We start from the raw sequence: 27,613 nt of genomic DNA on the forward strand, positions 1-27,613 counted from the left end.
CATCAGATAATAACAACTACACAATAGTGTAGGGAGGGTCGTCTTCATGACGGAATGATGTGAAACAAAATCAAGATGGCGGGCGAGGTCCGCTCTACAGTCCGCTTTCGAATCTCAGAAAAACTGTTCACGGACGTCTTGGCCAGATTATTTATAAGTGTCACATTAGTTGTATTTATTACTCATCTGAACTCTGTACGTTGTGAGTCTCTCTGTAAATGTGACCAGGGAGAGTGTGTAAATGGATCCTGTATATGCTACACTGGTTGGTCAGGAAATTTTTGCGATACTTGTGGAGGAAGAATCACGTATGTTTATATGAATACTATTTCTTTATTTCTTTATTCTGATATGTTTTAATGCAGAATTTGTCCATTATATATATACAGCTGATAAAACTGTTATGTGCGGTTGATTTCGACTGTTTTACGTTTTATTCAATATTTCGTGAAATTTATTACTTGTTTTATTACAATCTCGTTGAGGTTTGTCATCATACTGATGTGCACCTCCTTCATTAGTTTTAATATGAGGCGCCCGCTGATTATGATTGGTAGAAAGTGCGTCCTTCCCTCCCCCTAACACATAACTCAGTCTCCACTGCCAAGTGCTAGTAGTAGTAGCACAGTCGATAAGAGACACTTCCTTATTGCTTTATCACTCATGTGTAGTTCTTGTATGTGTCTACTTGTGCTGCACCTGAGTTTAAAACTAGAAGAAGAAATCCAGTCTAAAGTTTATCATGCAGGGTTGCAGTCATTACTGAAAACTGAAAATTATTTGGACTGACATTTTTTATGAGATAAAGTACTTGTTCTCAGTACATTTAGTTCTCAGTACTTCTTACATGATCACTGTATTTCATATATAAATGGCAGATCAGCAAATTAAAAATGTATTTTTAGACATAATGAAACATATCCACTATTGATTCACTTTTGTCCTCACAGATTTTCATTAAATGTACATGTACTCATTTATTAGAAATAGTTACTTCAAAGCATTTTTCTCTTTAGAAGTGACCGGATATTTAAAGTTACCACTAAACATATAAAAATGACACAGGTTTACTATACATTGTAAACTTTTGTGGTAGCTGAACTTATGACAGTTGTTAGGTGCTGGAGAGAATAAGAGATTACAGTTTACTCAGAGCAGTAAATCACTGTTGAAGAAAAGGTGTAGACTGTTATCAACATTTTCAGTCGTAACCTATTTATATACACCATACAATGTGCTGTCCATGCATGATAGCAGTAAAATTGTCAGATTTTTTCCTGGCAGTGCACACATCCTTTGGTAAGAAAAGTGATGATAAAACTTCATGGAAGAGAATTACAAGCTACAGAGTACAAATTAAAAGTAAGGGTGGCAGGGTGGATATGCAGAAAAAGGTTAAAATCATTTAAGATGAAAAATTTCTAGCATTTTTTTAGCACTAAAAAAATACAAGTTAGAGTTTTTTTTTTTCTAACTAGACTGGTGTTATAACCTTCCCACATTTTTTAACCAAATGTCAAACATTGGCCGCAGGGAACTGGACAAATGGGATAGTAATGATGTAAAGGACTGGCACACAAAAATACTCTTGTGATAAAGGCATATGTCAGACACCAGATGTCTGTACTCTTCCTTTATATAATATTTAGCTTGATGTTACAAGGAGTTTTCGTGTCCTGTAAAAATAATATCTATATCATATTAATATTTACCTTGAAGAGAGATTTGTTATTTTTAACACATAATTAGCAAGTAATCTATAAATGTCCTGTTGACTTTTGCTGGAAAAAGGTGCTTTGTTCAATATAGACTAAGAAGGAGCAGTCTTTTTACTTGTTTGAATGCTGCATAACATGCATCTTGAGCATAAGCCTAATACAATAGCATCTGTGTAATTAAATAGTGTTCATAAATTTTACTACATGTATATACTTTCTCTTATATTTCATGAATTAAGAAATATTGAAAAGGTATTCATGCTTCATTCATCCATTCTCCCCAAAAATTATTACAAAAGGCACAGTGATGGTAAATACACATGAAACAGTTTTAAAGCTCAACACTTATATATGATAAATGAGACAAAAGATTTAGAACATAAAGTTTCGGATTCTATAAGTGATGTTATTGCAGAATTTGTATTCCTGTCTTAACCTCTTAGCACTGCATAAAAGCAGAAGTATTACAAAGATTAGCTGATAACTGAGGACCGTGAAGACAACAGTGGTTGATGTTTGTTTTTCATTATTGCTGCTCTCAGGGAAACATTAGATCAAGAAACCAAAGGAGAAAGCTTGAACTTTCTGATAAAAGTAATGAAAATTGCCTTCCCTGTGTTTTCCCGGCAAAGCCACGATCTTGGCTCATCATGCTAATAGGGTTAATCATCTTATGCTATTAGCATTACATTTTGTAGCAGTAAATGTCCCACAAATCCCATAAGCTTGTGTCATAATATTTATCAGTATTGAGGGATGGAGAACACTCCAGGCACAGTAATTCATGGCATATTTTTAGCCACACGACAGTTATCAGCCAAAATTTAATGATTTTCAACATTTACCCCACTTTCCAAGAAATTTCCATCCACTTCAAAATGAACTTCCATCTGAAGGATTGCTCAATATATATTAATGTATATTTAAAAATCGTATGTTTTCCTTGTGCTGTCTTACTGCTGATAATAGGGGCGGTCTGGTGGCATAATGGTTAGCGCCTGTCACCAATACTGTGAAGGTTGGCTGTCCTGGGTTCAGCTCTTGTCTCAGGCACGCTGTTTTTTTCTCTGCATGTGGCATCTCTTTACAGGGCTGGGTGCCTTGCTGTGGTATAGCCTTAGTTATTGACTTGGTGTAAAACACCTATTCCATTACTGCTGATAATCCCTATTTATACCTGTGTTATATGTAACATGGTTTGTTAAAATTTCAGCTAATTTAGACAGCTTTCAGTCAGTCTTTTTTTTCATGGTCTGTTCTTTTGGCACAATATTCCATGCCCTAACTCATAGGATGGATCAAGCTACAACTGTACTCTGGGAGAAATCAAGAAAAATTTGACCTAGTTGAGAGGTGAAAAGTGGCTACAGTGTTTGCTACATATGTTGCACTTAGCAACTGCTGAATTTCTGCTGGCTAAATCCTTAAGGATTTCTTAGATAATTAAATGGCTCATCTAGTTCCTTCAGCCCACACCACTTCTATATGATAGGCACCTTGCGTCTCTTATGAAGGTTGATTTTTCTTGGTCAGCTTGAGAGCAGAAGGGGTGATCAGTATATTGTAAATAGGATATTTTTGAGAAGCTGTGCATATGTGATAATAGTGACCTTAAAGCCACACAAGCTGATCACGTTGACACTGTATGTTCAAAATCCTGTTGCCTGCATCATTATTTCAGAGTGAAAGATCCAGAGGGCTTTATCTTTGAGGGCAGGGGCAACTATCAGAAAGACATGACTTGCAGCTGGTTGGTGGACACTGGTGTTGCACATGGTAATGTGTCTGTCAGATTTGTTTTCTACGAATTTGAAACAGAGTGTGGCTGGGATCATCTCTACATCCATGATGGTGACTCTGCTTTTGCTCCAATGTTGGCTGCCTATAGGTATTTCTTTTCGTTTAAGTTAGAATACTGCATTCTCAAAGAATTTTTAAGAAGATGAACATGTCTCACAAGTGACTGTACAGAGTCTGAGAATATTGGTTACAGTAATGTTGAAAATGGGTTGCTCCAAATGCACTTGTTGCATATTTAGAATTTAAGACTGTTAGATTTATTGTCGCTAGTATTCATGCACACTTTTGAGAAAAGGGAGAAAATGATTAATACTACATAGAAATGCTAACATTTTAATTACAAAAAAATTTGAACTTCTTATATACTTCAAAGCAGTGCACACTCCAGAGCAAACCCTTATTAAACCTCTGATTTTCATGTGTTTTCTTGCTACTGTGGTGGAAGAGGTTACAGCAGTGATAGGATATTTGATGAATTCTTTACTGGGGCATCCTTGATCAAAAAAAGGGTAAAATACATGTTAAAAGAGAAGAATATTGCTGCAGCAACAGCTGCCATTAATATAACATTTACAATGCAGAAAAGCACCCACACATCAGGAAGTAACTTTTATATATTCTTTTACAGTGGTTTGCTTCTGAGCAAAGAAGAAGGAAACACTTCAAGTTTTGAAATTAACATCCGCTTTAGTGGGCAGTTTGGTTACTTGCATTTCTATAGTGATGCTGCCTACACAATGCAAGGCTTCAATATTTCATACAGGTTAGTGGTGGTATTTTCACACAACAGGCACGGCACAATGACCTTTGCAAACAAAGTAATAGTGATATGTGAGAGAGTGGAGTCCCTTTATGCATGCACATATTTATTTGTGCTTGTGTGTTAACCAATGCATTTAGAACTGGCTGTGCCTGAAACCTGAATTCATACTAGGATTACATTTCACAAAAACAACAACCAAAGCTATATTTGCAGTACACCTTTCAAACATTTGAAAAAAAAGGTAACTGGGTTAGAGAAGAGGAAAAAGAGTCAAGTAACAAATTAGCTTAAAGGTGGAACGTTTTCTGGGGGCAGAATTGAATGACATCGCCCGTGCAAGGGAAGGTAGGAGAGTATAATTTTCACAAGGTGATGACTGCTAGTGTCCAGTCATCTCCAATTACTACCTGGACAATAGGCGGGGTAGAGATGCCAACTAGCCTGGCAATCAAACGTCTTTCTCACCAGACCAGTACTTGCTGAAGGGTCTGAGAGCTGAGGCAAAAGGACTTCTATCTGAACATAATGTCAGCAACATACTGCACTCCTTCCTTTCCTTGCACGGACGAAACCATTTTAAAAAATGCCCACAAGAAGTTCTGCCTTTAAAGGGACCGAATAGTCGATAGAGGGTGTGGCAAGTCTCAGTAGGAAATCCTTATTTGTTTTAAAATAGGAAGCATTGGCAAACTTGGAACAACATATTAACGTCACGTTCGATTATTTTCTTCTAAGCTGTTCTGTCTTCCAAGCAGTGACATTTTAAATGGCAGGGCTGAAACTGTAGATTTTTAATCAGAGGTGGTATCTTCAAAAGTCATCATTTCAGTGATTACACATAAACTTGACTTTATTAATAGTGACCTTTTGTTTGGATTTGATTTGCATCGTCTGTTATGGGGTGTGGTGCATACTGTTACCTGTTGTGCAGCATGTTTACAGTCAGGTAATATATACATATATTTGTTTTATGGAAAATGTTTTGAAGTTTACATTTAGTATGGCTAAAGTTGTGAACAGTCTTACAGATGCAGACAGAGTTTATATGTGTGTATTCATGTTGGTGTGTATGCCAGTACTTTCGCATATGTGAATGTGTGCAAGAGATTGACTGATTATTGCTTCATTGTCATGTGTAAGTAAAGAAAGAGAAAGAAACATACATTTCTAAGCATCAAGTTTACAAGAAGTAAAGCAGTATGTTTTATACCTTAGATGCTACAAGGATGAGTGATACAAAGCAGTCAGCGATAAATTAGCAGGATGTTTTGTATCTGTGTATTTTTTTATTTTAACACATAGCAACAAATGTATGCATTTATGCCAGTGAAATATCTATAATTTAAAACAGTTATTAGCACAGAAATAAATAAATCAAGCCAGAAAGCCCTGTAGGTAGGGATTAGGCTGAAAATTTATAAGATATGTATTTATTAATTTTGGGGGGAAACACTTCACTTACGTAAATTCCATTATTTGCACCCAATTTTATCAATACTTTAATTCTAAACTCTACCATATATTTTTTTGTGTCTTCATAAATTATGGCTTTTTCATTTTGTCAACAGCATTGGTGGATGCTACTTAAATTGTTCAGAAAGTGGAACATGCTTTAATGGTGAATGTGCATGCGACGCAGGAAGGTCTGGCATGGGTTGTGAGATTGACATGACATTTTGCTTGAATAATTGTTCCTACAGTGGTGTGTGTCTTAATGGAATCTGCAACTGTGATCCAGGTCTTAGAGGTGAGTATAAGTATGAATTATTAAGAGATTAAAAATCTGTCATGTGAGCACAGTTTAAACAGATAAAAGCTTGCTCATTTTGTGCTTGTGACTAGAATAAAAACCATATATCATTATCTTGTTCATTTTAAAAGTCAACATTCCTTAGCTAACAGGGGGAAGAATCAGTTGATCTCATTCCTACAAAAATTTCAACTGGCCTTTGAATACCAGGTTAATTTGTTCAATATTTTTGTAAAGCTCTTATGTATAGCAAAATGGAACTTGTACGACTTAACAACTTTTGGGCATTTAATATTTTATATAGACTCTGAGTTTATACAGAAACCAAAATTTCATTGATTTTACTTTTGAATCTCGTTGATCAGGAGCAAAAGAAACACCCTTTTAACATTTGGGTTTCAGTAAATCAGGATTGAAATAATAATATATAGTTTAATAAATAACATGAATTGTGGAATAAAAAGCAACCTAAAAGTTTTTTTTTTAAAGTTCATTGCTGGGGCCAATTTGCAGCTTTATCTTATGGTAAATACAATGTGTGTGAAGTTGAGGGTTGATGGAGCGAAATCACTGATTCTGTTATATCAAGACAATTTGGAGACAACTGCTTCATAATCATTGGTAATGAATAGCCTAGAATTTTTTTACCTCATGTTTTTTTCATTTCAACACATTTCTCTGATTATTGAGAAACAGAAACAGCAAATTATTTTTTTAAATCACATTGTTTCCTTAAATGACTCACTGAAGCTCAACAAGATGTTTCATGGTGTGTGCTGACAGGCGAAGACTGCAGTTCATTAGAGAGTGATGTGTTATGGCAGCCATTATCTTCAGTTGACCCACACCTAGCCAGAGCATCTCATGTGGCTCTGCAGGAGGGGGACATATTGTGGATAGTAGGGGGCTACAGCTTGAACAGCAGTGCAGCTATTCAGTTACTGAAGTAAGTTTATTGGTTACTGCTTTAAAATATGCATCATTTGAAGCTTTTATTTTTCTTTTTACAGTCATTTAGGACATCTCTTACAATTTTATACTTATTTTTCCATCGGTTTGATGAGCAATTGCTGCTTTCCAGTTTTTCTGTTTTCTAAGTCTTTAAAGGTTTAACATTATACTAAGTATTTCTAAAAGTGATAGCAATTGATGCTTGGCTGGGCAGGTTTAGATGGCTACACAGCAAGCTTTAGAAGGGGAAGTGGATAGCCAAGTGGCTGGACCACTAGCATCTGAACCTGTAGGCACACAGGTTTGATACCTGTGTGGTGCAGCAAACTTCTCTAATTAACCCAACAGTTGGTAATAGTTACCAGACTTCATGCAGGATTGGGGAAGGTAAAGCAGCTAGAGGGAGAGGTGGACACCCCTCTCAGAAAAAAACTGGCCCTAAGAAAAGTGTGGTCTTTAACATCACACCCCTCATCAACATGAAAAGGGTCAGGGGACAACTTTTAATAAAATTTGTGTTTTGTTCAAAAGGCTTTAGAGACCACTTTTAATAATAACCTCTTGCTAATGCTAAGGACTTGCTGAGTCTTATGTTTTGATTCACTCGACTCTTACAGATACAGTTTCAAGAATGATAGTTGGAGTACTGTACCAGAGGGCACCAAAACACCATGGCCTCTCTATGCACATTCAGCAGTTAAATATCAGGTAGTTCATATAATATACCACATTGTTCAGATGTTGAAGATATTTAAAACAAGTTGGTTATGTGATGCATTTTATAGAAAAAGAGATGCAGAGATGGAGGTTACAAGGTTACATGCTGCAGTTTGTATAAATGGTATGCAATGTTATAAGTTTATCTTGAGGAAGAACATAATAGCTTTCTGTCTTGTCAGGAGTTACTGCACTCTGAAGCTTTGAGGAGTGAGGAAAGCATCCCACAGAATAAAGTTAACGGAGTTTAAAAAAGAAAAACAACAGACCATACTTTGATTAGTGCATTCAAAATAACCTTGTGTGCAAACTGTGTTTCAGAATAGGTTGTATGTTTATGGAGGTGTCAGAGATGGTTTGGTGAAAGACGAGTTGTGGGTCTATGATATTGCTGGGGGCAGCTGGAATCAGACATCTGTATCTGGATTCCCAGTGTCAGGTCATACTGCGCATGTTTATAATGACACGATGCTGGTGTTTTTTGGCTACAGCCCATTGTTTGGATATGTCAACAGAGTTCAGCAGTACAATTTTGGTGAGTGTAGGTTTTGTGTTTTTTGGCACCGTATATTACTCTGCTGATCAATTGATTCATTTATTTTTAGCTGCAGATTTATCACCTAAGTTCTGCTGTCAGAAACTTACTTTAGTCACTTTAAATGTCTATATTTTAAACTTTGCAAGTAGAACAGATATCCCTTCTGGCATTCCCTGCTCTCTTTAGTCTACATTTCACAAACAAAGAAACACAAAGATCTTTGCACTATTTGAACTGTGACTATTCTTGTATTTGCAGTGACTGGGATGTGGACAACCCTGGAAACGAAAGGAGCTGTTGTACAAGGGGGTTATGGCCATAGTAGTGTTTATGAAAATAACACAGGAAAAATCTTTGTCTATGGTGGTTATCATTCAGCCATGACATCTGGTTCATCTAGCTACAACCTTACTGATCGACTATACAGCTATGATCCTACAGAACACTCTTGGTAATTTATGTCTGGCCACTTTCACCATCTAGTGGGGGAGGGGGAAGATTGAGAATTGGGATAGGGAGAAAGATATGAGTGTTAAAAGAAAGAAAGAGATACTTAGACTTTCAGTTACTTTCAGGAAATTGATATTTTTGGGAAGTCTTGGGGGAGAGTTGGGGTGAGTGTTAAGGACATTGTACAAACTGTGCTCATAGAATGAATTAATTTCTCAAACTCAAAATATCTCTAGGCAATAAATGTTGGTAAACTTAATTTTAGTACTAAAACTAAAGTGCTGTACATTGTTGTTTTGACTGGGGGTTACCATCTTGTATTTGTACTCCCCCCCCCCACCCCAACAAAAAAAATCTTGTCATTTGTTTTAATGTCTGCTTTTCTTTGGGTCTGTTTTTCACCCTTTTGATCTCTGTATCTGTTACATTTTTATGGACAACTTTTTTTTGAGAGACATATATATATATAGACTTTTTTGTTTTCAGTTATGGATGTGCTGATATGTGCACAAAGCACCTGAAAGTATGTTCATTTTCCTTTGATACTTTGATGACTTTGCATTGCAGGCTTTTGTTACATAGCAGTGGGCATCCTCGGTATCTGCAGTCCATGGTGGCTGCAGATGATTTTCTGCTTGTGTATGGGGGAAACACCCACAATGACACAACAAAGAGTCGTGGTGCTAAATGTTACTCCAGTGACTTCTTGCTTTATGATATCAGTGAGTTGCTAGAGTTATTTTATCTGAGCTGTGTTGTTAAAAAATCCTTTCAAGCAGTGCACTTCTTTCCTCTCCCTTTCCAACTGTATGTTGACTATTCTGTTCATGTTACTTATGCAGTTTTGGTGCTCAAAGAGCTTTTTTTTTTTAAATCTTCAACGAAAAGCTTGAAATAGCATTGACTAAAAATCAAATATCAAATCTGATGAACAAGCAGTCTTTGAATTACACTTCTTTTCTAGAGTGCAACTCTTGGCACAACGTGACCTTGCCATCTCTGGACAACATGTCAAGGTTTGGACATTCAATGGTTGCCTACAATGGGTATGTTAATCACTGTTTTGAATTAATTATGCATAGACTGGCATCTGGCTGAGACTTGATATAAATAAAAATGTATTTAGTCAGTGATCCATAATACAGTTCTAAGTGGTTATATTTAGCCAGTGATTCACAATACAGTCCCAAGTGATTAGTGCATTGACGTCCAAACCAAGAGGTGCGCCAGTTTGTGTGTCACGCATCGTCTCCCAAGTCTGCCCAGCTTGGTACCCAGCTCCATAGAGGGTTGGGAAAGATAAAGCCGGAAAGGAGAGGAGATAGGCAATAACCTCCTCATAAAGCTGACCCCCAGAAAAGTGAAGTCTCCAATACCTCACTCCCCAGTGAACTAAAAAAGGTTAAGGAATGACCTTTAACGTAGAATAATGATGTATACTAATGATCTGCACACATTGCAAGTCATAAATGCTTGTGAACAGTTGAGACTGCCTATTGATTGGCATAGTTTTTCAAACACCTTTGACTAGATTATTGGAATGGAATACGCAGAATCTTGAAGACAGTGTAGCCATTTAAATATTTTCATCCAGCATGCAAACTGTCTACTCACTAATTAATATATCTAATAAATACAGCAAAGAGAAAGTAAAATCCATCGTCAGTTGCTTTTACCTCATGTACTTTGTAACTTCAAGTAACAATTTTAATGTAATTTCATGATATGCTGTGAGCTATGTGAGATGATTTTATCCCCTCAGCATTAGTAAAATAATATAAAGAAATACAGCATTTGAAATTAACCTAAAGTAATTTCATTGTTTTATTGCCACTTTTGCTTGTTTCAGATTTTTTATTTTATTTGGCGGATTTAGTGGTGTGATGCTGAATGATCTTATCAACATCACTCGTGGTATGAAACATTCCTGTAGTCTTAATTTTAAATATAAGGATATTTGAAAGCTATTTGTATGAAACTTGATGAAAGAGGAAACATTGTGACACTGGAGATTTTGTTAGGGTGTGTAAGGAGGGTTAGGAAATCTGAGTATGATTTTAGATTGTTTGTGCTTGTTCACTTTTCTGTATGAGCCAGAAATTGACATATAGCTGTAAAATAACTTCCCCTACTGATTTGGCTGTCGCCATTTGCACTGGCATTGTTATCCTCTTACAATGTCAACAAAGCAGACATACTTTAATAAAATAAAGCTTACAGATGAAAAGGATAAAACTTTTTGGCTGTGGTTTCAAGAAGTGAAGAATGACAAGGCCAAATATAAACCTGATCTTTGCAGAAAGGAAGGGAAAGTTTTGAACATGGGTATAGATGATGTGCATTGTCACATGGAAAGCAGCAGACGCAAAAGACTCCTTGCAATTGCCACAAACTACCTAATCTATAGAAAGTGCTTTTGTTAGATTTACTATTTTCTGTGGTATTCCAAAGGATTTAAAGAGTGCACTTGAATAATTTTGTATTTTCGGACAAATAGAAGTGTGTATTGATTACTTCTGAAAGTTCTGAAATATGCTTTTAGTATCAGTCCATGGACTGGATGAATGAAGTTTATCCTGGTAAATGGCAGGGAAAGTCGGTATTTTGTTTTTGTCATAGTAGTATGGACCATATATCTGTAAGACATTATTCAGAAAATTGAAGAAAGCAGTATATTGTCTCATATTTCATCTTTTATGCCAATGTCTCTTTGCTTATGAATGCAGATGTGTGCAGCCAGATGTGTATATGTATATTTACAAGGTTGAGAGACAGTGAATGAATTTGTAAGATGCATTTAAGAATTTCAGTATTTAAGTTTCATTACCACAAGATTTCATTTAGATTGATTTTGACGTGCCTATCCACTGAAGTTTTGTAGCAATTTCAGGACTAAGTCCCATAATTAAAATATGATATGCTGTAATTATAACTTGATTTTCAGGTGGATGGAAAACTTTGTTTATTCTTCTTTTCAGGTAACTGTAGCTCTTTTGAAAACAACAGTACATGTTTGTCAGGAGTGCCTGGTTTGAGGTGTGTGTGGAATAATGGTACTTGTTACCCACGCAGCAGTACAGACTTGGCAGAGGCTGTTTGCGATGCTGAAAAACGTGAGTGTTGACCATTGGAGATTTCTTTTTTTGTGGACACTGTTGAATTGCAACAAAAGATTTTTGTTTTGTGTGATGCATATTCACAACACTACTTTTTGTCAAGATGGTTTAAAAAATAAATTGCTTTTTCAGGTGACTTTAGTCCATGCCCTGGTTACAATACCTGCAGCTCCTGTGTAAATGGTGGGACTCAGGCTGCATGTACTTGGTGTGGAGATAAATGCACAGCTTTGAACTGCACAGCTAATGAGAAGGTGATTTTTTTTCTATTTAGTTAATTGGGTTTATGCTCCTTCCATTGGTTGCTGGGACCATTAAACTTCCTTTACCTTATTTTTGTAAGGCAGAGACCCAAAGTAAGCAGTGCACTCTAGGTTACACAGGTTTGTGGTGGATTGGAAGGCAGGTCTCACTGTGAGACATCATATCTGAAAATGGTTATTCCATCTAACGATGATTTTTATGAAAGGTTTCAAGGGAAATCCAGTGCAGAAGTGTGTTATGTGGTGCTTATTTTTATTCTGTCTTTGTTGTTATTATGAAATATACTGGCTGTCGTACTTAGTTGTAGTTCTAATTTATGGATGTAAAATTATAGTGAGAGAGGTGCACTTTGAGCAAGCAAACTGTAAAATGCAAACTTGGTATCTTAAGTGTATTGTGACATTTAATTGTCACAGCTGCATTGGAAATGTATAAAAAGTGGGCTAACATGTACTGAATATTTGCTGTTGTTTTGAATTTTACTACCAATTATTTGCTTTTTCTATTGCAGGTTGAAACACTGGACAATTGCTCCAGCTTGTACAGTGCAGGATGCAGTTTGTACCATACTTGTCAAGCATGCCAGAATGATTCTCGTTGTGCATGGGAAGAAAACATTTGCAAGGCAAGGAGTATAGAAGCAGGTATGTTGTAACAATTACTGGAGTATTATGTGAATTCAGACACTGAACAGAATGACATCTAAGAATATTACATTTAAAAAACATCTGATTATGTAACATATTATTTCTAGGATTTCACACAGTTCCCAGTTCTCTACCTATTTTTCATAGATGTGGGTGCTCTTGTTGTAAGAAGGGCTATTTAATTTAAGTGCGTATCTTTTCTTTGTTATATTTAGGGGTCAACGTCACCACCAACAAAACATCTGTTGTAACCTGCAGCAAGCAGCCATGTGCCGCCTTCAACACATGCAGCATTTGTGCCCAGAATAGCTGTATGTGGTGTAGCAACCTGGCAGTCTGCATTGACACTAATGCTTATGTTGTGTCTTTTCCCTATGGACAGTGCATGGATTGGACCACAAAAACTTCCAGATGCAATGGTCAGTGGGTTTGGATTTTTTATACTAATAAAGTACATGAACAATATGAATAATAAAAATTATACAGCAAATGAAAAAAGCTACAGCTGATAAAGAATAATGGCCAGACTTAAACTTATTGTCTAAAATTGCAGATGTTTCTTGAACAAGTTTGTTTTAAAAGACTGTTGTCTGCTGATGACTCATCAGATAAGGGACTTAGTTCCAAGAAATTGATGCTGAGTGAGTGAACTGTGTCCACAAACACATTCTAGGAATGGAAAGGGGGTGAGCAACTCCAGAAATACGGAGTGTAGTGAGCTAGAAGCAAGAAGGAGCAGAACCTGAAAAGAATGAAAACAAAATGTGGCAAATTTATATTCTGCTAGAGCCAGTGGAGAAAATAGAGAAGTGTGATTTCATCTGCATGCTTGAAGTATGAGTGGAGTTGTGCTGCAGAGTTTTAGAGTTTGAGAAGGTACAGAGAACAGACAAGAGAAGATAACATTAGTTGACTTGATAAAAGGCACAGGCAAGAATGTAGTCTGTTCAAATGGGAAGATACAGATTGGGCTGATGTTGCATAGCGTAAAATATGCAGTTCTGCAGATGTTAAAAGCAGACTAGGTCAGGATCCTACCTAAAAGGTAAAACTCCATGCTAAAGCAGAATCCAAAATACCACAAACAGTATCAAGCAAGATGAGACATGTCAAATTTTTACTAATTGAGAGATCAACATGAATTGGGTATGGCTCATAGTGGTAAGCAGTTTTGATTACTTGTGAGCCACCCTCTCCAAAGATGACAGATCAACGACAGATGTCTTAATCAGGGTCACAACAGCAACAACATCATTAGCTAGGCTGGACAGGGTTTACCACATCCATGACATGAGGTGTTTTACAAAGTATAATCTGTACAAGTCCCTCGTAGTACTGATCCTTGTTTACAGACGTGAAACATGTACTCTGCTGCTGATGCAGAAAGGAGAATTCAGGCATTCAAGAACAAGTGTCTGAGGAGGCTGCTCTGAATCTCATACAAAGAACACAAAACCAATGACTTTGTATGAAGTATGGTTGGCACACTTGTAGGACATCAGTAACTTCTGCTTGCAACAGTCAAGGGGCACAAGCTAGTCTGGCTTGGCCATGTGACCAGGAATGAATATTGACATCTGCCCTTTATCTAGCAAACTTAAAATATTTATTACCTTCAGCAAAGCTGTTTCTTCACTGTTAGACAAGATAAATTTAACAGTTGTTTCAGGGCAATTTTTTCTAGCATTTTAGAAACAAAGATAAATCACTACAAAAATACGACTTTGTAATCTGCTCAATAGACATTGCTCTATGTGCAGCTTAGGACAATCCATCCTAGGCAGTGATAAAACAAGTCAGCTCATGTGGGGTGGGGGTAAGATGATACCATGACCTGTAATTCTCTTTTTCAGAATCTGCATTTTAAATTTGTGAAGTCTAACACTGCTAAAACCTAGCTGTATTTGTTACATTGTGCAGCTACACAGTGCTCAGGGTTAAAGTCTTGCAAAGAGTGCCAGGCTAATCCTATGTGTGGCTGGTGTAATAACTCAACAAACACAGGCCTGGGTATGTGCATGCAAGGAGGCCAGTTGGGCCCTGTTCAGCTTTCTCCTTCTGGATCAAGTTCTGGCTTCAGATACACGACAGCACCACAGCTGTGCCCAGCTCCTCAGTGGTTTTTTACTGAATGTCCACGTAAGTGCTGAAAAACTGTTCATAATTGCTTCTGTTACTGTCAGAGTTTTCTTATATTTATACCTGCTAATTCTTGTGCATTTTGTGTAGTTTCTGTGTTTTTTTTGTTTGTTTGTTTTTTTTTTTTTTCACTTTTCCCAATTAACTGGTAGTAACACTGCCTCATTCATCCCCAAAGGGTCAGCTTTAAACAAGCATGGCTCCTTGTCGAGCAAGTCTCTTGTCCCTACCAATCAACTTTGGTGATTATTTTTATTCATCGACACCAGTGTCTCCTGGACAGCAGAAGCTGTAACCTAGATGGAAATGGGCATCACATCCAGTGGAAGAACATCCCAAAATATATCAAAACAAAGTCCGGTGATAGAAAAAAATCAAGCAAGACAAAAAGATAGAAATCACTGGCCGAGGTCTTGTCACGTGAGCATTTTATGCATCCCTAAACCGCTGACTTCCCATGAGCTGCCAGGCGAGCAGGTGGTATGCAGGTCATGTCACCCCTTTAATCACACTCTCCCATGGTGGGAAATGCTTTGTGAAATATGTGCATGCACATGCGCCAACCAGCATGGGTTTTCTCAGATTTTCTCTAATAACCAGAGGACAATAGAATTTGTTGCTTCTGTTTTATACTACCTTTCTATTTAGTCTTTAAACGCTAATCATCTCCAAAGTCTAAAATAAGTTTTCATTCGTATGTTAGAGATGTATAAGATTAGACATGGTACAAGTTGTAACAAAACATTTGTGTCGCATGGTTCATCTCTTGCATGGTGATTTTTGCAGTGTGCCAATGTAACGGACATTCATCCTGTCCTGCCAACAGCAGTGTTTGTGAATCCTGCCAGTTTCCGACCACTGGACAGTATTGTGAATCCTGTCAGAATTTCTATTATGGCAATCCTATGAATGGCGGCAACTGCTCAGGTATTAAAAGTTATTAGCATCTGTCACAGGATGATGATGATAATAACAACATATTTTTTTTTATAGTGATCCCACCAACAAAAACAGGCTCAAGGCACTTACTTAATTGCACTAGAACACATCAGTAGGCATCAGTTATGTCTTAGACATTCATTCATTCAGAACATAACTATTCACTCAAGTCTCTCTCTCTCACAGACATACAGAAGGTGGAGGAAGCTGTAGTACCTGGAGAAAACCACAGATAGTCTGTCCTGTAAACAGGTGTCACATGCATAGAGAGATTTGATGGAGCCTAGATACAAACTCACAACACCTAATGCTTACTGTCATGATGACAGTCGCTCTAACCACTGTGCCACCAACCACATTTAGAAGTCCTGGAGGGATGTTTTACTTTCAGATAGTAGGGGAACCTACATGTCAGTGGCACAATTGTTAACTTTACACTGGTGTTCAGAATTCTTCTTATGATTTTGTAATAATTTGAATTCTCTGTGTGCAGAGTGTCAGTGTAATGGCCAGGCTGACTCATGTAATCCAGAAGATGGCGAATGCTACTGTCGCACAAGGGGTGTCACTGGACGTTATTGCGATAAGTAAGTCTTGGCTTACGCATGCTGCTTTTTTCGCTTTGGCAAGCTATGCTTGACAGATTGCTTTTATGAGCTAGTATAAGATTTTTTTAAAGTCATTTTTATAGACTAAATAGATAACCCTTGTGTAATGTAGTGAGCAAAAGACATTTTCTTGTTTTCTTTAATATAATGCATTGCCATACAGCTCTGGTTAATTTTAAACACTTTGGGAGTTATTTATTTGTGTTTTGTACATAGATGTGATGACATGCACAAGTACTTTGGTGATCCAAGGAATGGAGGAACATGCTACTGTAAGCTATATTGTGGGATGTTTAAGAAAGTTTCTTGCAATGTGTGATGTACTGAGCATTTTGGGGTGAGACATAAAGTATTTTCAACTTAAGGCTCAATTCTGCAACATAAACAAGTGTTAATGTGTTCAAGATGTAAACCTAAACAGATATATTTTAAAATTCATTCCCGGTTCTGTATGCCTAACTCTTTGCATACCTGTTGCAAAATATGACATCTTTGTTTTCAGATCGACTGTCAACAGACTATCAGTACACCTTCAATCTATCCAAAAGAGAAGATCTTAATTATACACAGATCAATTTCATCAGCATTCCAAGCTCTGTAAGTAGTAGACTGGAACACTTACATGTATCAGTGGGTTCTTGTTTTTGTTTTGTTGTTAATTTTGGTGTTTTTTCAATATGTTTTGTGTATCATTTCATTAGAACAAGGTTCTAGTCACTAAATTTATTCCAAGTTCTTTGAATAGATTCAAACAGTGAATGATATGCATCATTTTTTAAAAACTGTTTGTTGTGCTCAGTGATATATTTTGTGTTTGTTTTTTTAATAATAAGGATACTTTCTTTGAATTCTTTTTTTTAATTCAGGATGTTGCATAGAGAGAAAGTAAGGTTTGGTGTATTTTGCTCAGATTTTGCATAGTGAACATGATGGAGAAAATGTGTTTTATGTCAACAACTATCAATGTATCACATCAAAGCAGCAGGTCTTGTAAGCTGCGTGGTGACAGCAGGAATATTGCATAGTACGATGAAGGAGATCTCAGTGTTTCCTTTAAGAAAAATAAGTGGAATTTTTTAAAATATAAAAAGAAAAACCAGGAGAACTCAGTCACAGGGGACTTTGTCTTGAGGTCTGCAAGATCCTTGTAAACATTTTTCAAAGAGTATGATGGCTGCATAAGACTAACAGTACCAGCCTGTGAGTACTAACAGTAACACTAACAGTACCTATGGGAGGGTGCAATGAACAGCAAACACCTATTGCTAAAACAAGCAGCAAGCTGACGATGTGTGACATAGCATGGGCATGATGTCAGGTGTTTCTACAGTCAGCGAAAAAAGGCCTCGACCTTTCCCCGCAAACTGGATTAAAATAGCCTGGAATATGACGTCAGACGTCGTCTGCTGTAAACTGCCTTTCTAATGCTGGTGTGTCCCAGAGAGAAAAGCAGGCATAGAAAAATGTCTGACAATTGACAATAAGTGTTGTTACAAACAATAGTATTTTATCCCACATGCAATCGGCTGTTTGCGAGATAAAAAGGGAGAGAATGATAATTTGATAATGATAAAGGAAGAGAATAGTCGTTTCACAGATGATGTATAATGCTTTAGTAAACTATATGCAGGGCCAGAATACTTGTACATAAGGACTTCTAATACTTCTAACCAGCTGTTTTTATGCTTTCATATTCCATAAATGTTTTCAGTGTATGTTATTAGATAGACATTTTTCACTACATGACTTTCAATTTGTTTATTGATTTGCCTCAGAAGGAAAGCAGGTTGGGAAGAATCAGAGGAAATTTTAGCCTTGCATGCACTTGTTCTTCTTTGAGAGCTTGTGATCTAAGTTATTGAATGGTATTATAAACTTCAACCTTTCTTACATGACTCTACTCAAATTTCATGTCTGGTTTCCTTTGCAGGGTGACCGTGATGTGGACTTTACATTGAACTGTTCTGGTCCTGCTTTGCTGAATATCACATACAAGTCAAGTAAGCAGGAAATTGGCATTTTAGTGTGTGGCTTTCCTGTATACATGGTGGTTTTAAAGTCTAAAGATGGGACTTTTTTTTAAATCTTAACCTAGAGCTTTGCAGAATGAGTCACTTGAAGACATTTAAGAAGTAAAAAAAGGGATCATTGGGTCTAACCGAGAGAGTTTTGGTCATTAATTTAGAATAATTATTTAAAAGGTTGTCAAAGAACTAAATTCCAAAGCAGTGTTTGTAGCAACTAGTACTGAGGGACACATCAATTTTTATTTTCAGAGGCAGAGCCAGGGGAGAAGATGATCACTGAGAGCCAAGAGTGTGGTTATTTTCGCACTAAATTTGATCACAAGAACCATGCTTTTGGTGGAGAGATGAATACAACATTTTTCGTCTATGTCTACAGCTTCAGAACACCTTTTTGGCTTCAGGTACTGCTTACCATTATGTCTCCAGTGTTGGGATGAAGATGGCAAAGTAAAATAGTAAAATAGAGTGTTTGAAGCTTTAAATAGAAAACTAAGAGAAAAAAAAGCAGTATTATTTTTTGTGAAAGGAAAAGAAAGAAGTAAAATCTAGATGAGAATAACAGACAAGAAGTGCAGGAATACAGTAGCATGTGGTGCTATGGGTTTATTGAGAATTTGTTGAAATATTGATGACCTCTGCATGTTTCATGAAAAACAGTATTTTGTTTGAAGAAATATGTTTGAAGGGAGGACAGATAATCTAGATAATTTTTACATTTTGGGATTTTCTTTGAATGCCTGTTTTTATGCCTCTGCTGTTCCTTTTACTTATCCTGTTTTTCTAGGTTATATGTCGGTTAATGCTCACAGGCCCATACTCATGTGTTTCTGTGTGCCTGTGTGTACATTCATGATGCTTATAGACTATATGAATACATAGGTGCACATGTGCATATCTGTATATATTATACAGATAAAACCATGCAGTATTTTTTAAACTTCAGACTTACTACCTTCCTTATCCAGGGTGGATAGAAAGAAGAAGTAGTTAACAGACTGGGAAAAAAAATTGTTTAAGTGTTTGGTAAATGTAAATTGCTTAAGCATTTCTTGATATATTCTGTATCATAGATTTTTATTCAGCAGCATGGACGTAGAATCATGGATTCTCATAAATCTGGTATTTTTTATCTTTTATGAAAACATCTATCACTGCTTAATGATGGTGGACTATTAAGTCTCTAAGATCAAGTTCTTTATTTCACAAAAATGCTGTTAAGAGCAGCCATTATTTGGGTTTATGTAGTTCAGGTCTGGTTTCAACGTGTAGGGCTCATGAGCATGGGAAAATGTCTGTTGAAGGTTGCGTGAGGTACTTTGCATTAAGATTTGTATGTATTTAGAGGTAGGATGAAATGACTTCAGAGTGGTCAGTCCACTTTCTTTTACTATAGTAGAAATAGCTATATATATATATAAAACTTATAATAAACAATGTTGCCTGTTTCTCCTTTCAGATTTCCTTCTCACAGTTCCCCAAAATAGATCTTGTTCACTTTTTTGTTACCTTTTTTAGGTATGTAATTGATCATACTGATTTGTGTAGTGAGCATGCATTCTTCTGCCAGCTTAGCCACTGTCTCCATTGGTCTTGTTTTGTGTTTGGTGGGTTTTGTTACATGCTTGCCTTGTATGGTTAGGACATACTTTGCTTCATGGACAGAGTTAAAATTGCCTCAGCAAAGAAACAATTATTTTAAAGGATTAACTAGACTGGTTCAAAGAAGGAAAAAATTTATTGGATGTAGTCTTTTGCATGATAAACAAGATTCTGATATTCATCACATTCTCTGAAACAGTAGCAAAAATTTCCATTCCCAGTGTCGTTATCCGACATCTTTAACTCAATGAGACTTAAAGACATTCCTCACAGTTTGTTGAGCCTAAGGCAAAGATTTGCAATGATTAAAATAATTTTGCTTATTAACTTGTCATAATTGTTATAAATAAAACAACAGATTGTGTTTTAACTTGTGAAGTAGTTTATCTTTGTCCAGAGGTGAAGGGTGTCATCACCACGCAAGAGGGCAGCAGAATTTTATAAGCATGCAACATACTTGGTGACATATGGACACAAAACAAAATCGTAGGCAGTGGGAGTGAAAGGGCAGGGAATAAAAACTTACTTTTGTGTAACGTGATTGAGACCTGTTTCCAGAGAAAAGTCTGTGAATGATTCACAGGCAAAATTTGAGTATTGTTTTTTTCACTCATAAAGCATCTTCAAATATGCTATTAGCACTTGGTCTGAAGCACGTTCATGTTTCTCTTTAGTCTGCAAATCATTTTCTGCCCTTCAGAGTAATGAAGGAATCCTAGGAAACCGGTTGATGATGTTGCCTAGGGAAGGTGAAAAGCCTAGTGGTTAGAGCACATACAGACTGGCCAGTTTAGCATCTGTTATGGAGCATAGTTTCTGCAGCTGACCCAGCTGTGCAGTGGGTACCTGGCTCAATAGAGGCTGGGAGAGATGTAATGCAGCAAGATGGGCACTACCATCACAAAAACTAGCTCCCAAATAAGTGAGGGCTCTAAAACTTCACTCCCCAACTCACTCTCCTACCACTGTAAAGTCATGGAGTTAGCCTCACCTTTCTTAAAATACTTTGGTATAATATTCTCTTTATGCTAAATATTTAATCATGAATTTAAGAGGATGTCTGTGCAAAGGCAGTCCTAGGTGATTATAAACTGATCACTTGGGCTGCTAAAAAAAACATTGAGAATAAATTGAGTTTTTTTGTTTTTGCATTGAAAAGTAAACGTATTGTTTCCATATGACACTGATCAATGTGTGTTTCTGGTGTTTTGTTTGTCCCACTCACCACTAACACATAGATATCCATCCACTCAGTAGTGAAGTGGTGTCATTGTTTGAATGGGTTTTAATTTCTTACTTTCAGATTTCTTTTGCTCAGCCACGCCAGTTAGATCTTCTAATATTTTTTGTGGTTTTCTTTAGGTAAGTTGAACAAAAGTTGAGCTGGTGATTGGACATTACTTTTTTTTTTCCTCATAGATTTCAGAGTTGCACTTTCTTTTCTTTGATACTTTGATTGATGCATAAATTAATTATTTAAAATATATGTATAAAAATTTGGTATAAGAGAAATAATTTGAAAAAAGTGAAATTGTGAAGGACAGTGACAATTTTGTGCTATTTTTCATGATAAAATCCTATTTCAAACACTTTTTAACAGTTTATGACGAGAACTAATGCATATTCTTAATAGTATAAATCTTTTTTTTTTTCTCAAAAGAAGAAAAGTGCTATTAAAGTTTCACTCATCTAGAAACAAGAAGATACAATAATTTTACTAAGAAATAAATCTCTGAAGTTTGCTTAAAGCTTCCATTTTATTTGAAGTCTTGCTTATAAATGGAAGGCTGCTATTACACCTTTTGGTTTACCAGAGCACTGATCTGATTTAAATGACTCTTGATTGCCTTTTTTGTACAAGATGCATTCAGCTTACTAAAGATAAGTTAAAGTAAAGACTTTTGGTTGTCTTACAACAATTCTTGAACTATATGACATCCATTGAAAGAAAGATTATAATACTATTGACAGAATTACAATAACACCAGATTTGTTTTGTTTTTTTGGGGTGGGGGTAGGGTTAGGGAACGTCCTGTTTACATCTGTTTTCCAACCCACACTCTAGCATTTTCATGCTTACAGTACTAAGCAGCGTTCTTTATACACCCACATAGTGGAACTGCATGAATATATGGCTTTTGCTTTAATGCGCTTCTAGTAGTAGGAGGTTAATTTGGATAGTATAATGGACATGGTTACTGTCAGTTGTGTGTACATGGGACAGGGGTGGGGAAGTAGCGAGACAATTTTTTGTGTGTGTGAGGGTACACGGAGTTTACATGATTGTGTCCTCGCATCTGCTTTACTGCATGTGAATGTGCCCCTGCTTGTTAATGTGCCTGCTTCAGTGTGCATGTATTCAGCTGTTTGTGTGAAATAATATATTTGTACATCATAATGTGTTTAGCTGAAAATTATTCAGTGATTTATGCTAATTACATGACAGAAAATCTTGATTCAATTGCACATGATTTTGAAATTTAGAGCATCAATAACTGTCTCATAGCCTTGTGTACAAAGTATTTAGAATCAGCAGACAAAATAATATTCAGTTACATAATGTAGAATACAGTTGAAGTCTGCTGCATGCTGGAGAATTTTATTAAAAGAGTGAACTTATTACTTAGATCAAGCTTCAGTATCAGTCCTTGAATTGTTTTACTTTCATAAGCACAAAGAAAATCTTCAGGAAGAACAAAGCTATGAGGTGTAGGAGTATGATATTGATGACTGTTAATGAATCTTGGAACTAATCAAGGATGGTGTACCATGTTGCAGCTGTTTCCTGTCTCTCTTATTGATAGCTGCCCTGTTGTGGAAGATCAAACACAAGTATGACAGTTACAGGCGGCGACAGGTAAATGTCACGGGGATTACATTTTCTGGGAGACTTTGCTGAAAATTGCTGCATATGTCATGGCCTAAATAGATTAGAGGAAGGAGGTTGGCCAAAAAATCCCCTGCCAGCTTTAAGAGTGTTTCTTCAAATTGCTGAAATAGACATAAGCTCTAGTGAAATAAGAATGTGATGTATAATTTTTCAGCAAATGATGGTAGAAATGCAGCAAATGGCAAGCCGTCCCTTTGCAACAGTCTGTGTGGAGGTCGATCGCAAGACTGAATCTGCATCAGGTGGAGGGATACCAGAGAGGAAGGAGTTGCGCGACCATGTGGACTCTGCTCTTCGTCGAAGAAAAAAGGTTTGCACATGTGTATGAGAAGAGGCTTTACTTATATGGCCTGTTGCCTAGTGAAGGGTGGAGTCGGTCAAATTAGTTAGTTTGTCATTGCATCTAAAAGACACAATCTATAAGGCATTGGAAAAATAACCTTATACCCTTTCATCTGTATCCAGTACTAAAGAATGTCTTAGCTTATACACATATTTTAATGACATTGAGTCATGAGTTTTCTTGATGTCTGGATGAAACGTCTTTGTCACAGCTGACCAGTAAGCCATCAGCAGTTGCAATTGAGCCACTCTCAGGCAGCAAAGCAGCAGTTCTAACTCTTCTTATACAGCTTCCATTTGGGGATGGGGAGTTTGCACCTAGTGGTCAGTCAGGCATGGCTGTTGGAAGTGCTTTGATTGCTATTGGTAAGTTCATTTCAAAGAGCAGTTTAGTAAAAGTGATCATTATGGATGCCTTAGCCTTAAATGCTCTTACTTTACTAACTCCCAGGTTATATTACATTGACATTGCTACCCTGATATGCCAAAAATTGAAGAAGAATCATAACAACTCTGTGAGATATTGTAAGAAAACAAGACAAAATTATAACATTTGTTCAAAATCTGCAAAATTAGTGGAAGAAATGTAGTTCTGATAGTCCATGCATCAGTCTCACCTCCTGTGAATTAGATACTAAGAACAGACACACTGAATAAAAATTGATGAGACCACCATAAAGCAGATACAACAGTGGCTGAACTAATTTTTTTGACTGTAGAAAACTATAAGAAGTGCTAGAATATACTTCATTTCAACTGATAGATGATGTAAATGTCTAGCTCCACTTGATTGGTTTAAATGTATTTTTTCACATTTATTTTCTCTTCTTTGAATAAAGGAATATATTTTCTCTTATTTTTTCAAAATGGAGCATTGAATTTGAATTATTAACACATTATTTGTGGACTTAATTGTGTTTGTTTATAGGGACCAACAGAAAACAAAGTCTGGAGCATATCAAAGGGGACAAGCCAAAAATGCGGAAACACATATACCACACCCACCCAGACACATATGCGTAATGACAGGCTGTGATCAAAGAAGTGCTTTGTCAGTCTCTTCTTTTTGTCTGTTTGTTTTTTGGTTTTTGCAGTTATTTGAAAATTTTACTTTGCTTTACATTTCTTGTTCTTACCTATTTTTATGCCAGATGATTCTGGAAAGTCATAGCATGACAAAATTTGCATGAGTTTTTGAGTCATGCATTTAATTGGGCAGTCTTGCAATATTAGTAAATGAATCCCGAAAGGGGGCAATTGTGTATTGCCACCTGCTTATTTTGGCCAAGAAACAATTATTTTGCCAAGCAGCACATTTCTTCTTATAAAAAACAAAACACACCTTGATCATAGTCCTGTACATACTGTCACTTGAATTTCTTGGTTTCAGTTTACAAGCCTGCAAAATGTTGATTGATGGCTAATATGCTGCTAGCCTGCTCTAGAAATATTCCATTTTGATTTGTATTCTTTTATTTTGTAACTAGAAATGTTTCACTGCATTAATGTTTTGTAACCCTAAATCCTAACCTTATTTCGTTCTCAAAAGTGCATACAAAATTTTGTTCTTTTGTACTTGTTATTGGTTTTTGAGAACTGAAACTTTTCAAATAGATCTTGAATAATTAAAAAAACAGTTGTGCACAAAATGTCAGACAACTAGGCAGCTCAAAAAAAATATTGTTGACAGATTATATTGACAGTTTTTGTAATGATCACATGTGAAACTAAATGTTACTGCCATGTCAAATTATATATACATATATGTGTGCATTCAAAATGAGAATGAAGGCAAGAGAGTTAACAGAACCTGAAATAAGGTGGCTGCTTGTAGATAATATTTTGAAGAGTGCAGCAACTAATTCTGCATGAATTTATGCTGGACTTAATCATGTAACACTGATGTACATTATTATTTTTGGTACATGTAATAAGAGTGAGAAATGTTTCACGTTATGTTTACCACAAACCAGTGAACATCAATCATCTTGATGCATTGCAAAGGAAAGAGAAATGATCGTAAGAAATCAGTGCAGGGATAACTGTGAAAGCTTCATTTTCTAATTATCACATCTGTGTTGTCATTAGATGGAAAAGTTACTGCATAAGGTTAAGGATTTGGTCACAGCAGCTGAACTTATTCCCTGTAATAGGGTCTTATCCTCTGAGCTATCAGTATGTGATATAGTTGGTAGTTGTACACACTATTCAGATGTCTTTCTATGTAAATGCAAATCCATAAATTATTACTTATACTTATTTTAAAAAACAGCTTTTAAAATATTGAATTTTCACATGTGCAGGAATGTTTTAATTGTTCACTTGTAATAAATTAATGTGGAAGACAGTGAATAGACAGACTGGAGATGTGGGTAGGGCTAGGGAAAAAAAGACCATAACACTGTCTTCTAATGCTGCCATTAAAAAAAAAAAAAACAATTATTAAATATTGTTTGAAATACAGCTATCACAGTTTAATTGTATTTACTTGCATGTTGTCTTCTGCTGGGCTTATTGTGTAAATCTGTAATGAAATTGGTAACCCATGCAGAACCATGCATGGCGCAACACCTTGTGGAATTCATAGTTGGTTTTCAAAACTAAAGCTTACTTTATCATGCTAGTAATGGTCAAAAGAAGAAAAATTGCTCAGTCATCTGAAACCAGATGCCTTTACCAACTGGAATGTAGTGTGGTAACACCTAAGTATTGTCCTCAGTATGTTGTTGAAGGCTTAGCATGGATGTGTGCTCAATGTAGCCAGTGAAACATTTGGCTGTTGCATCTGGATAGGCATTAAGATACTGCCTCTGAACTAGTGATCATCATACTATCAAAGGTGTGTGTGTGTGTGTGCATGTGCATGCATTTGTTTGTGCTTCTATACGTATGTAATTGTTCACATGAAGTTGTGCACACTGTTATTGATGGAAAAATATCTCAAATTTTCTGTTCCTTGTGTTAGTTTATACGTTTAAGAATTGTTCAGGATCTCATAAACCTTATAAATGGTGATCATATCATGCTTACTGTTTCCACACAGAATTTTTACCACATCATTGTCACGAATGTTTAAGATAAGATGTGTTTCTCTTGTATTGTGAAATTTTTTTTATTGTTTTCCGGCTGTATTTCTTACTTTAGGTCTCTGGAATCTCAGACTTTATTTTGTTCCTGTTTTAGGGTCACAGACCATCTCCCTATTTTTCAGTAAGCTAACTTAAAAAGAAATTATAGGTATAATGAAATATATATTTTTTCCAGAAGAGATATTTTTTGATGACTAGATGTAAAAATGGATAGTTATACAGGTGAGACAATGTTCATATAATTTCATGTTAGAAGCAAGCGGAACAAAGTTGTAGAAATATAAAAATTACATAATAATCTCTGCTTAATCATAAATACAGGGCACCTTGTTGTAAATTGTGGGAGAAGAGGTGTGTATTTTCATTTTTAGTAATTGTGAGCTGAAACCTGGTGATCTTTTAAACTGTGAGAATAGTGAGATTTTTCTTTTTCAATGTCTTATTGTGATCTTGTACATAATGTGAGTCATTTTAAAGTGACATGGAGAATGGAGCTATGTGTAGGCATGGTTGTCTGAGAGAGAGAGGGAGTGTGACTGAGCATTTAGATGGTTGGTAAATGTATACAGCACATTTGTTTTGTCTCTCTGCCGAGTTTTGTGTAGTGAAGATTTCTCATTGTGCAGCTGTATACATAAAGACGGTGCTGGTTTTGTTGGGGTGCAGCTACATGTAGGTTTGTGATGATTGAGATAGGCACATTTGATTTGTGATAGATGCAGTCTAGTCCACACTGCCTGGAAAACACCAGATTGTATCTTTATTTTGTTCGTTATGTCATGAAAACGTTAGTTACTTGGTTTGTTTAATATCCTTTTGCAAGTTGAGTGCATCACATTTTCTTTCCTTGCCTTTGACACGGTGGGCCCACTATTAGCTGTGCCTGTTGGTGTATATGTGGGTTAGGTGTGTATGATGCATATATGTATATGTGTGCTTACAAGCATGCATGTATGAGTGTGCTTGCATCTGTGTGTGTGAGGGTGAGAGAGAAAGAGAGATTTTGAAGGGAGGGGTGGAGGGAGCACATGATCCATCTAGCAAGTGAAAAAATCTAGAAAAAAGCTATTTGAGGGGGAGAAAAAACATATCACAATATTTTGTACAAATAAAATAATTAAAAATTTTCTTTAAAATGTGTGTTTGAATCATTGCTAGTTAGTGGAATATGCATTATTTCAATAAACTTCTTCAGTAAACAATTTTATGTTTATGATCTTTTCAAAATAAAGAAGTAAATATTGATAATTTTTGTAAATTTCTTAT

The 27,613-nt window shown here is 36.2% G+C and overlaps 1 protein-coding gene across 3 annotated transcripts; it reads left to right on the forward strand.

The window, feature by feature from the left end:
* The first annotated feature begins 44 nt into the window (after positions 1-44).
* LOC112563772 (attractin-like) lies at positions 45-27,549 on the forward strand. Of its 3 annotated transcripts, none has more exons than XM_025238086.1 (27): positions 45-308; positions 3,400-3,606; positions 4,147-4,281; positions 5,850-6,028; positions 6,815-6,977; positions 7,600-7,690; positions 8,021-8,234; positions 8,496-8,688; positions 9,255-9,409; positions 9,652-9,733; positions 10,537-10,601; positions 11,666-11,800; positions 11,936-12,057; positions 12,579-12,711; positions 12,930-13,133; positions 14,635-14,853; positions 15,640-15,780; positions 16,286-16,379; positions 16,617-16,672; positions 16,903-16,997; positions 18,331-18,400; positions 18,677-18,828; positions 19,884-19,942; positions 22,805-22,883; positions 23,071-23,226; positions 23,471-23,624; positions 24,187-27,549. In XM_025238086.1, exons 1-27 carry the CDS (start codon positions 76-78, stop codon positions 24,279-24,281), a joined length of 3,681 nt encoding a protein of 1,226 aa, XP_025093871.1. In that variant the 5' UTR covers positions 45-75; the 3' UTR covers positions 24,282-27,549. The 3 variants fall into 3 exon arrangements, with proteins under 3 accessions (XP_025093871.1, XP_025093869.1, XP_025093872.1); XM_025238084.1 differs by lacking the exon at positions 19,884-19,942 and adding an exon at positions 21,330-21,388; XM_025238087.1 differs by lacking the exons at positions 19,884-19,942; positions 24,187-27,549 and adding an exon at positions 21,330-21,388 and having other exon boundaries at positions 23,071-23,225; positions 23,469-23,613.
* The last annotated feature ends 64 nt before the right edge of the window (positions 27,550-27,613 follow it).

Source organism: Pomacea canaliculata, linkage group LG5, assembly GCF_003073045.1.
Source record: "Pomacea canaliculata isolate SZHN2017 linkage group LG5, ASM307304v1, whole genome shotgun sequence".
Taxonomy (NCBI): Eukaryota; Metazoa; Mollusca; class Gastropoda; order Architaenioglossa; family Ampullariidae; genus Pomacea; species Pomacea canaliculata.

Bases quoted from the DNA above. Each gene is read 5' to 3' on its own strand.
- LOC112563772 (XM_025238086.1), top strand. From the start codon at position 76: ATGGCGGGCGAGGTCCGCTCTACAGTCCGCTTTCGAATCTCAGAAAAA. The intron at 11,801-11,935 runs GTGAGTGTTGAC...TTGCTTTTTCAG, and splicing joins TGTTTGCGATGCTGAAAAAC to GTGACTTTAGTCCATGCCCT. The intron at 19,943-22,804 runs GTATGTAATTGA...ACCATGTTGCAG, and splicing joins TTTTTTGTTACCTTTTTTAG to CTGTTTCCTGTCTCTCTTAT.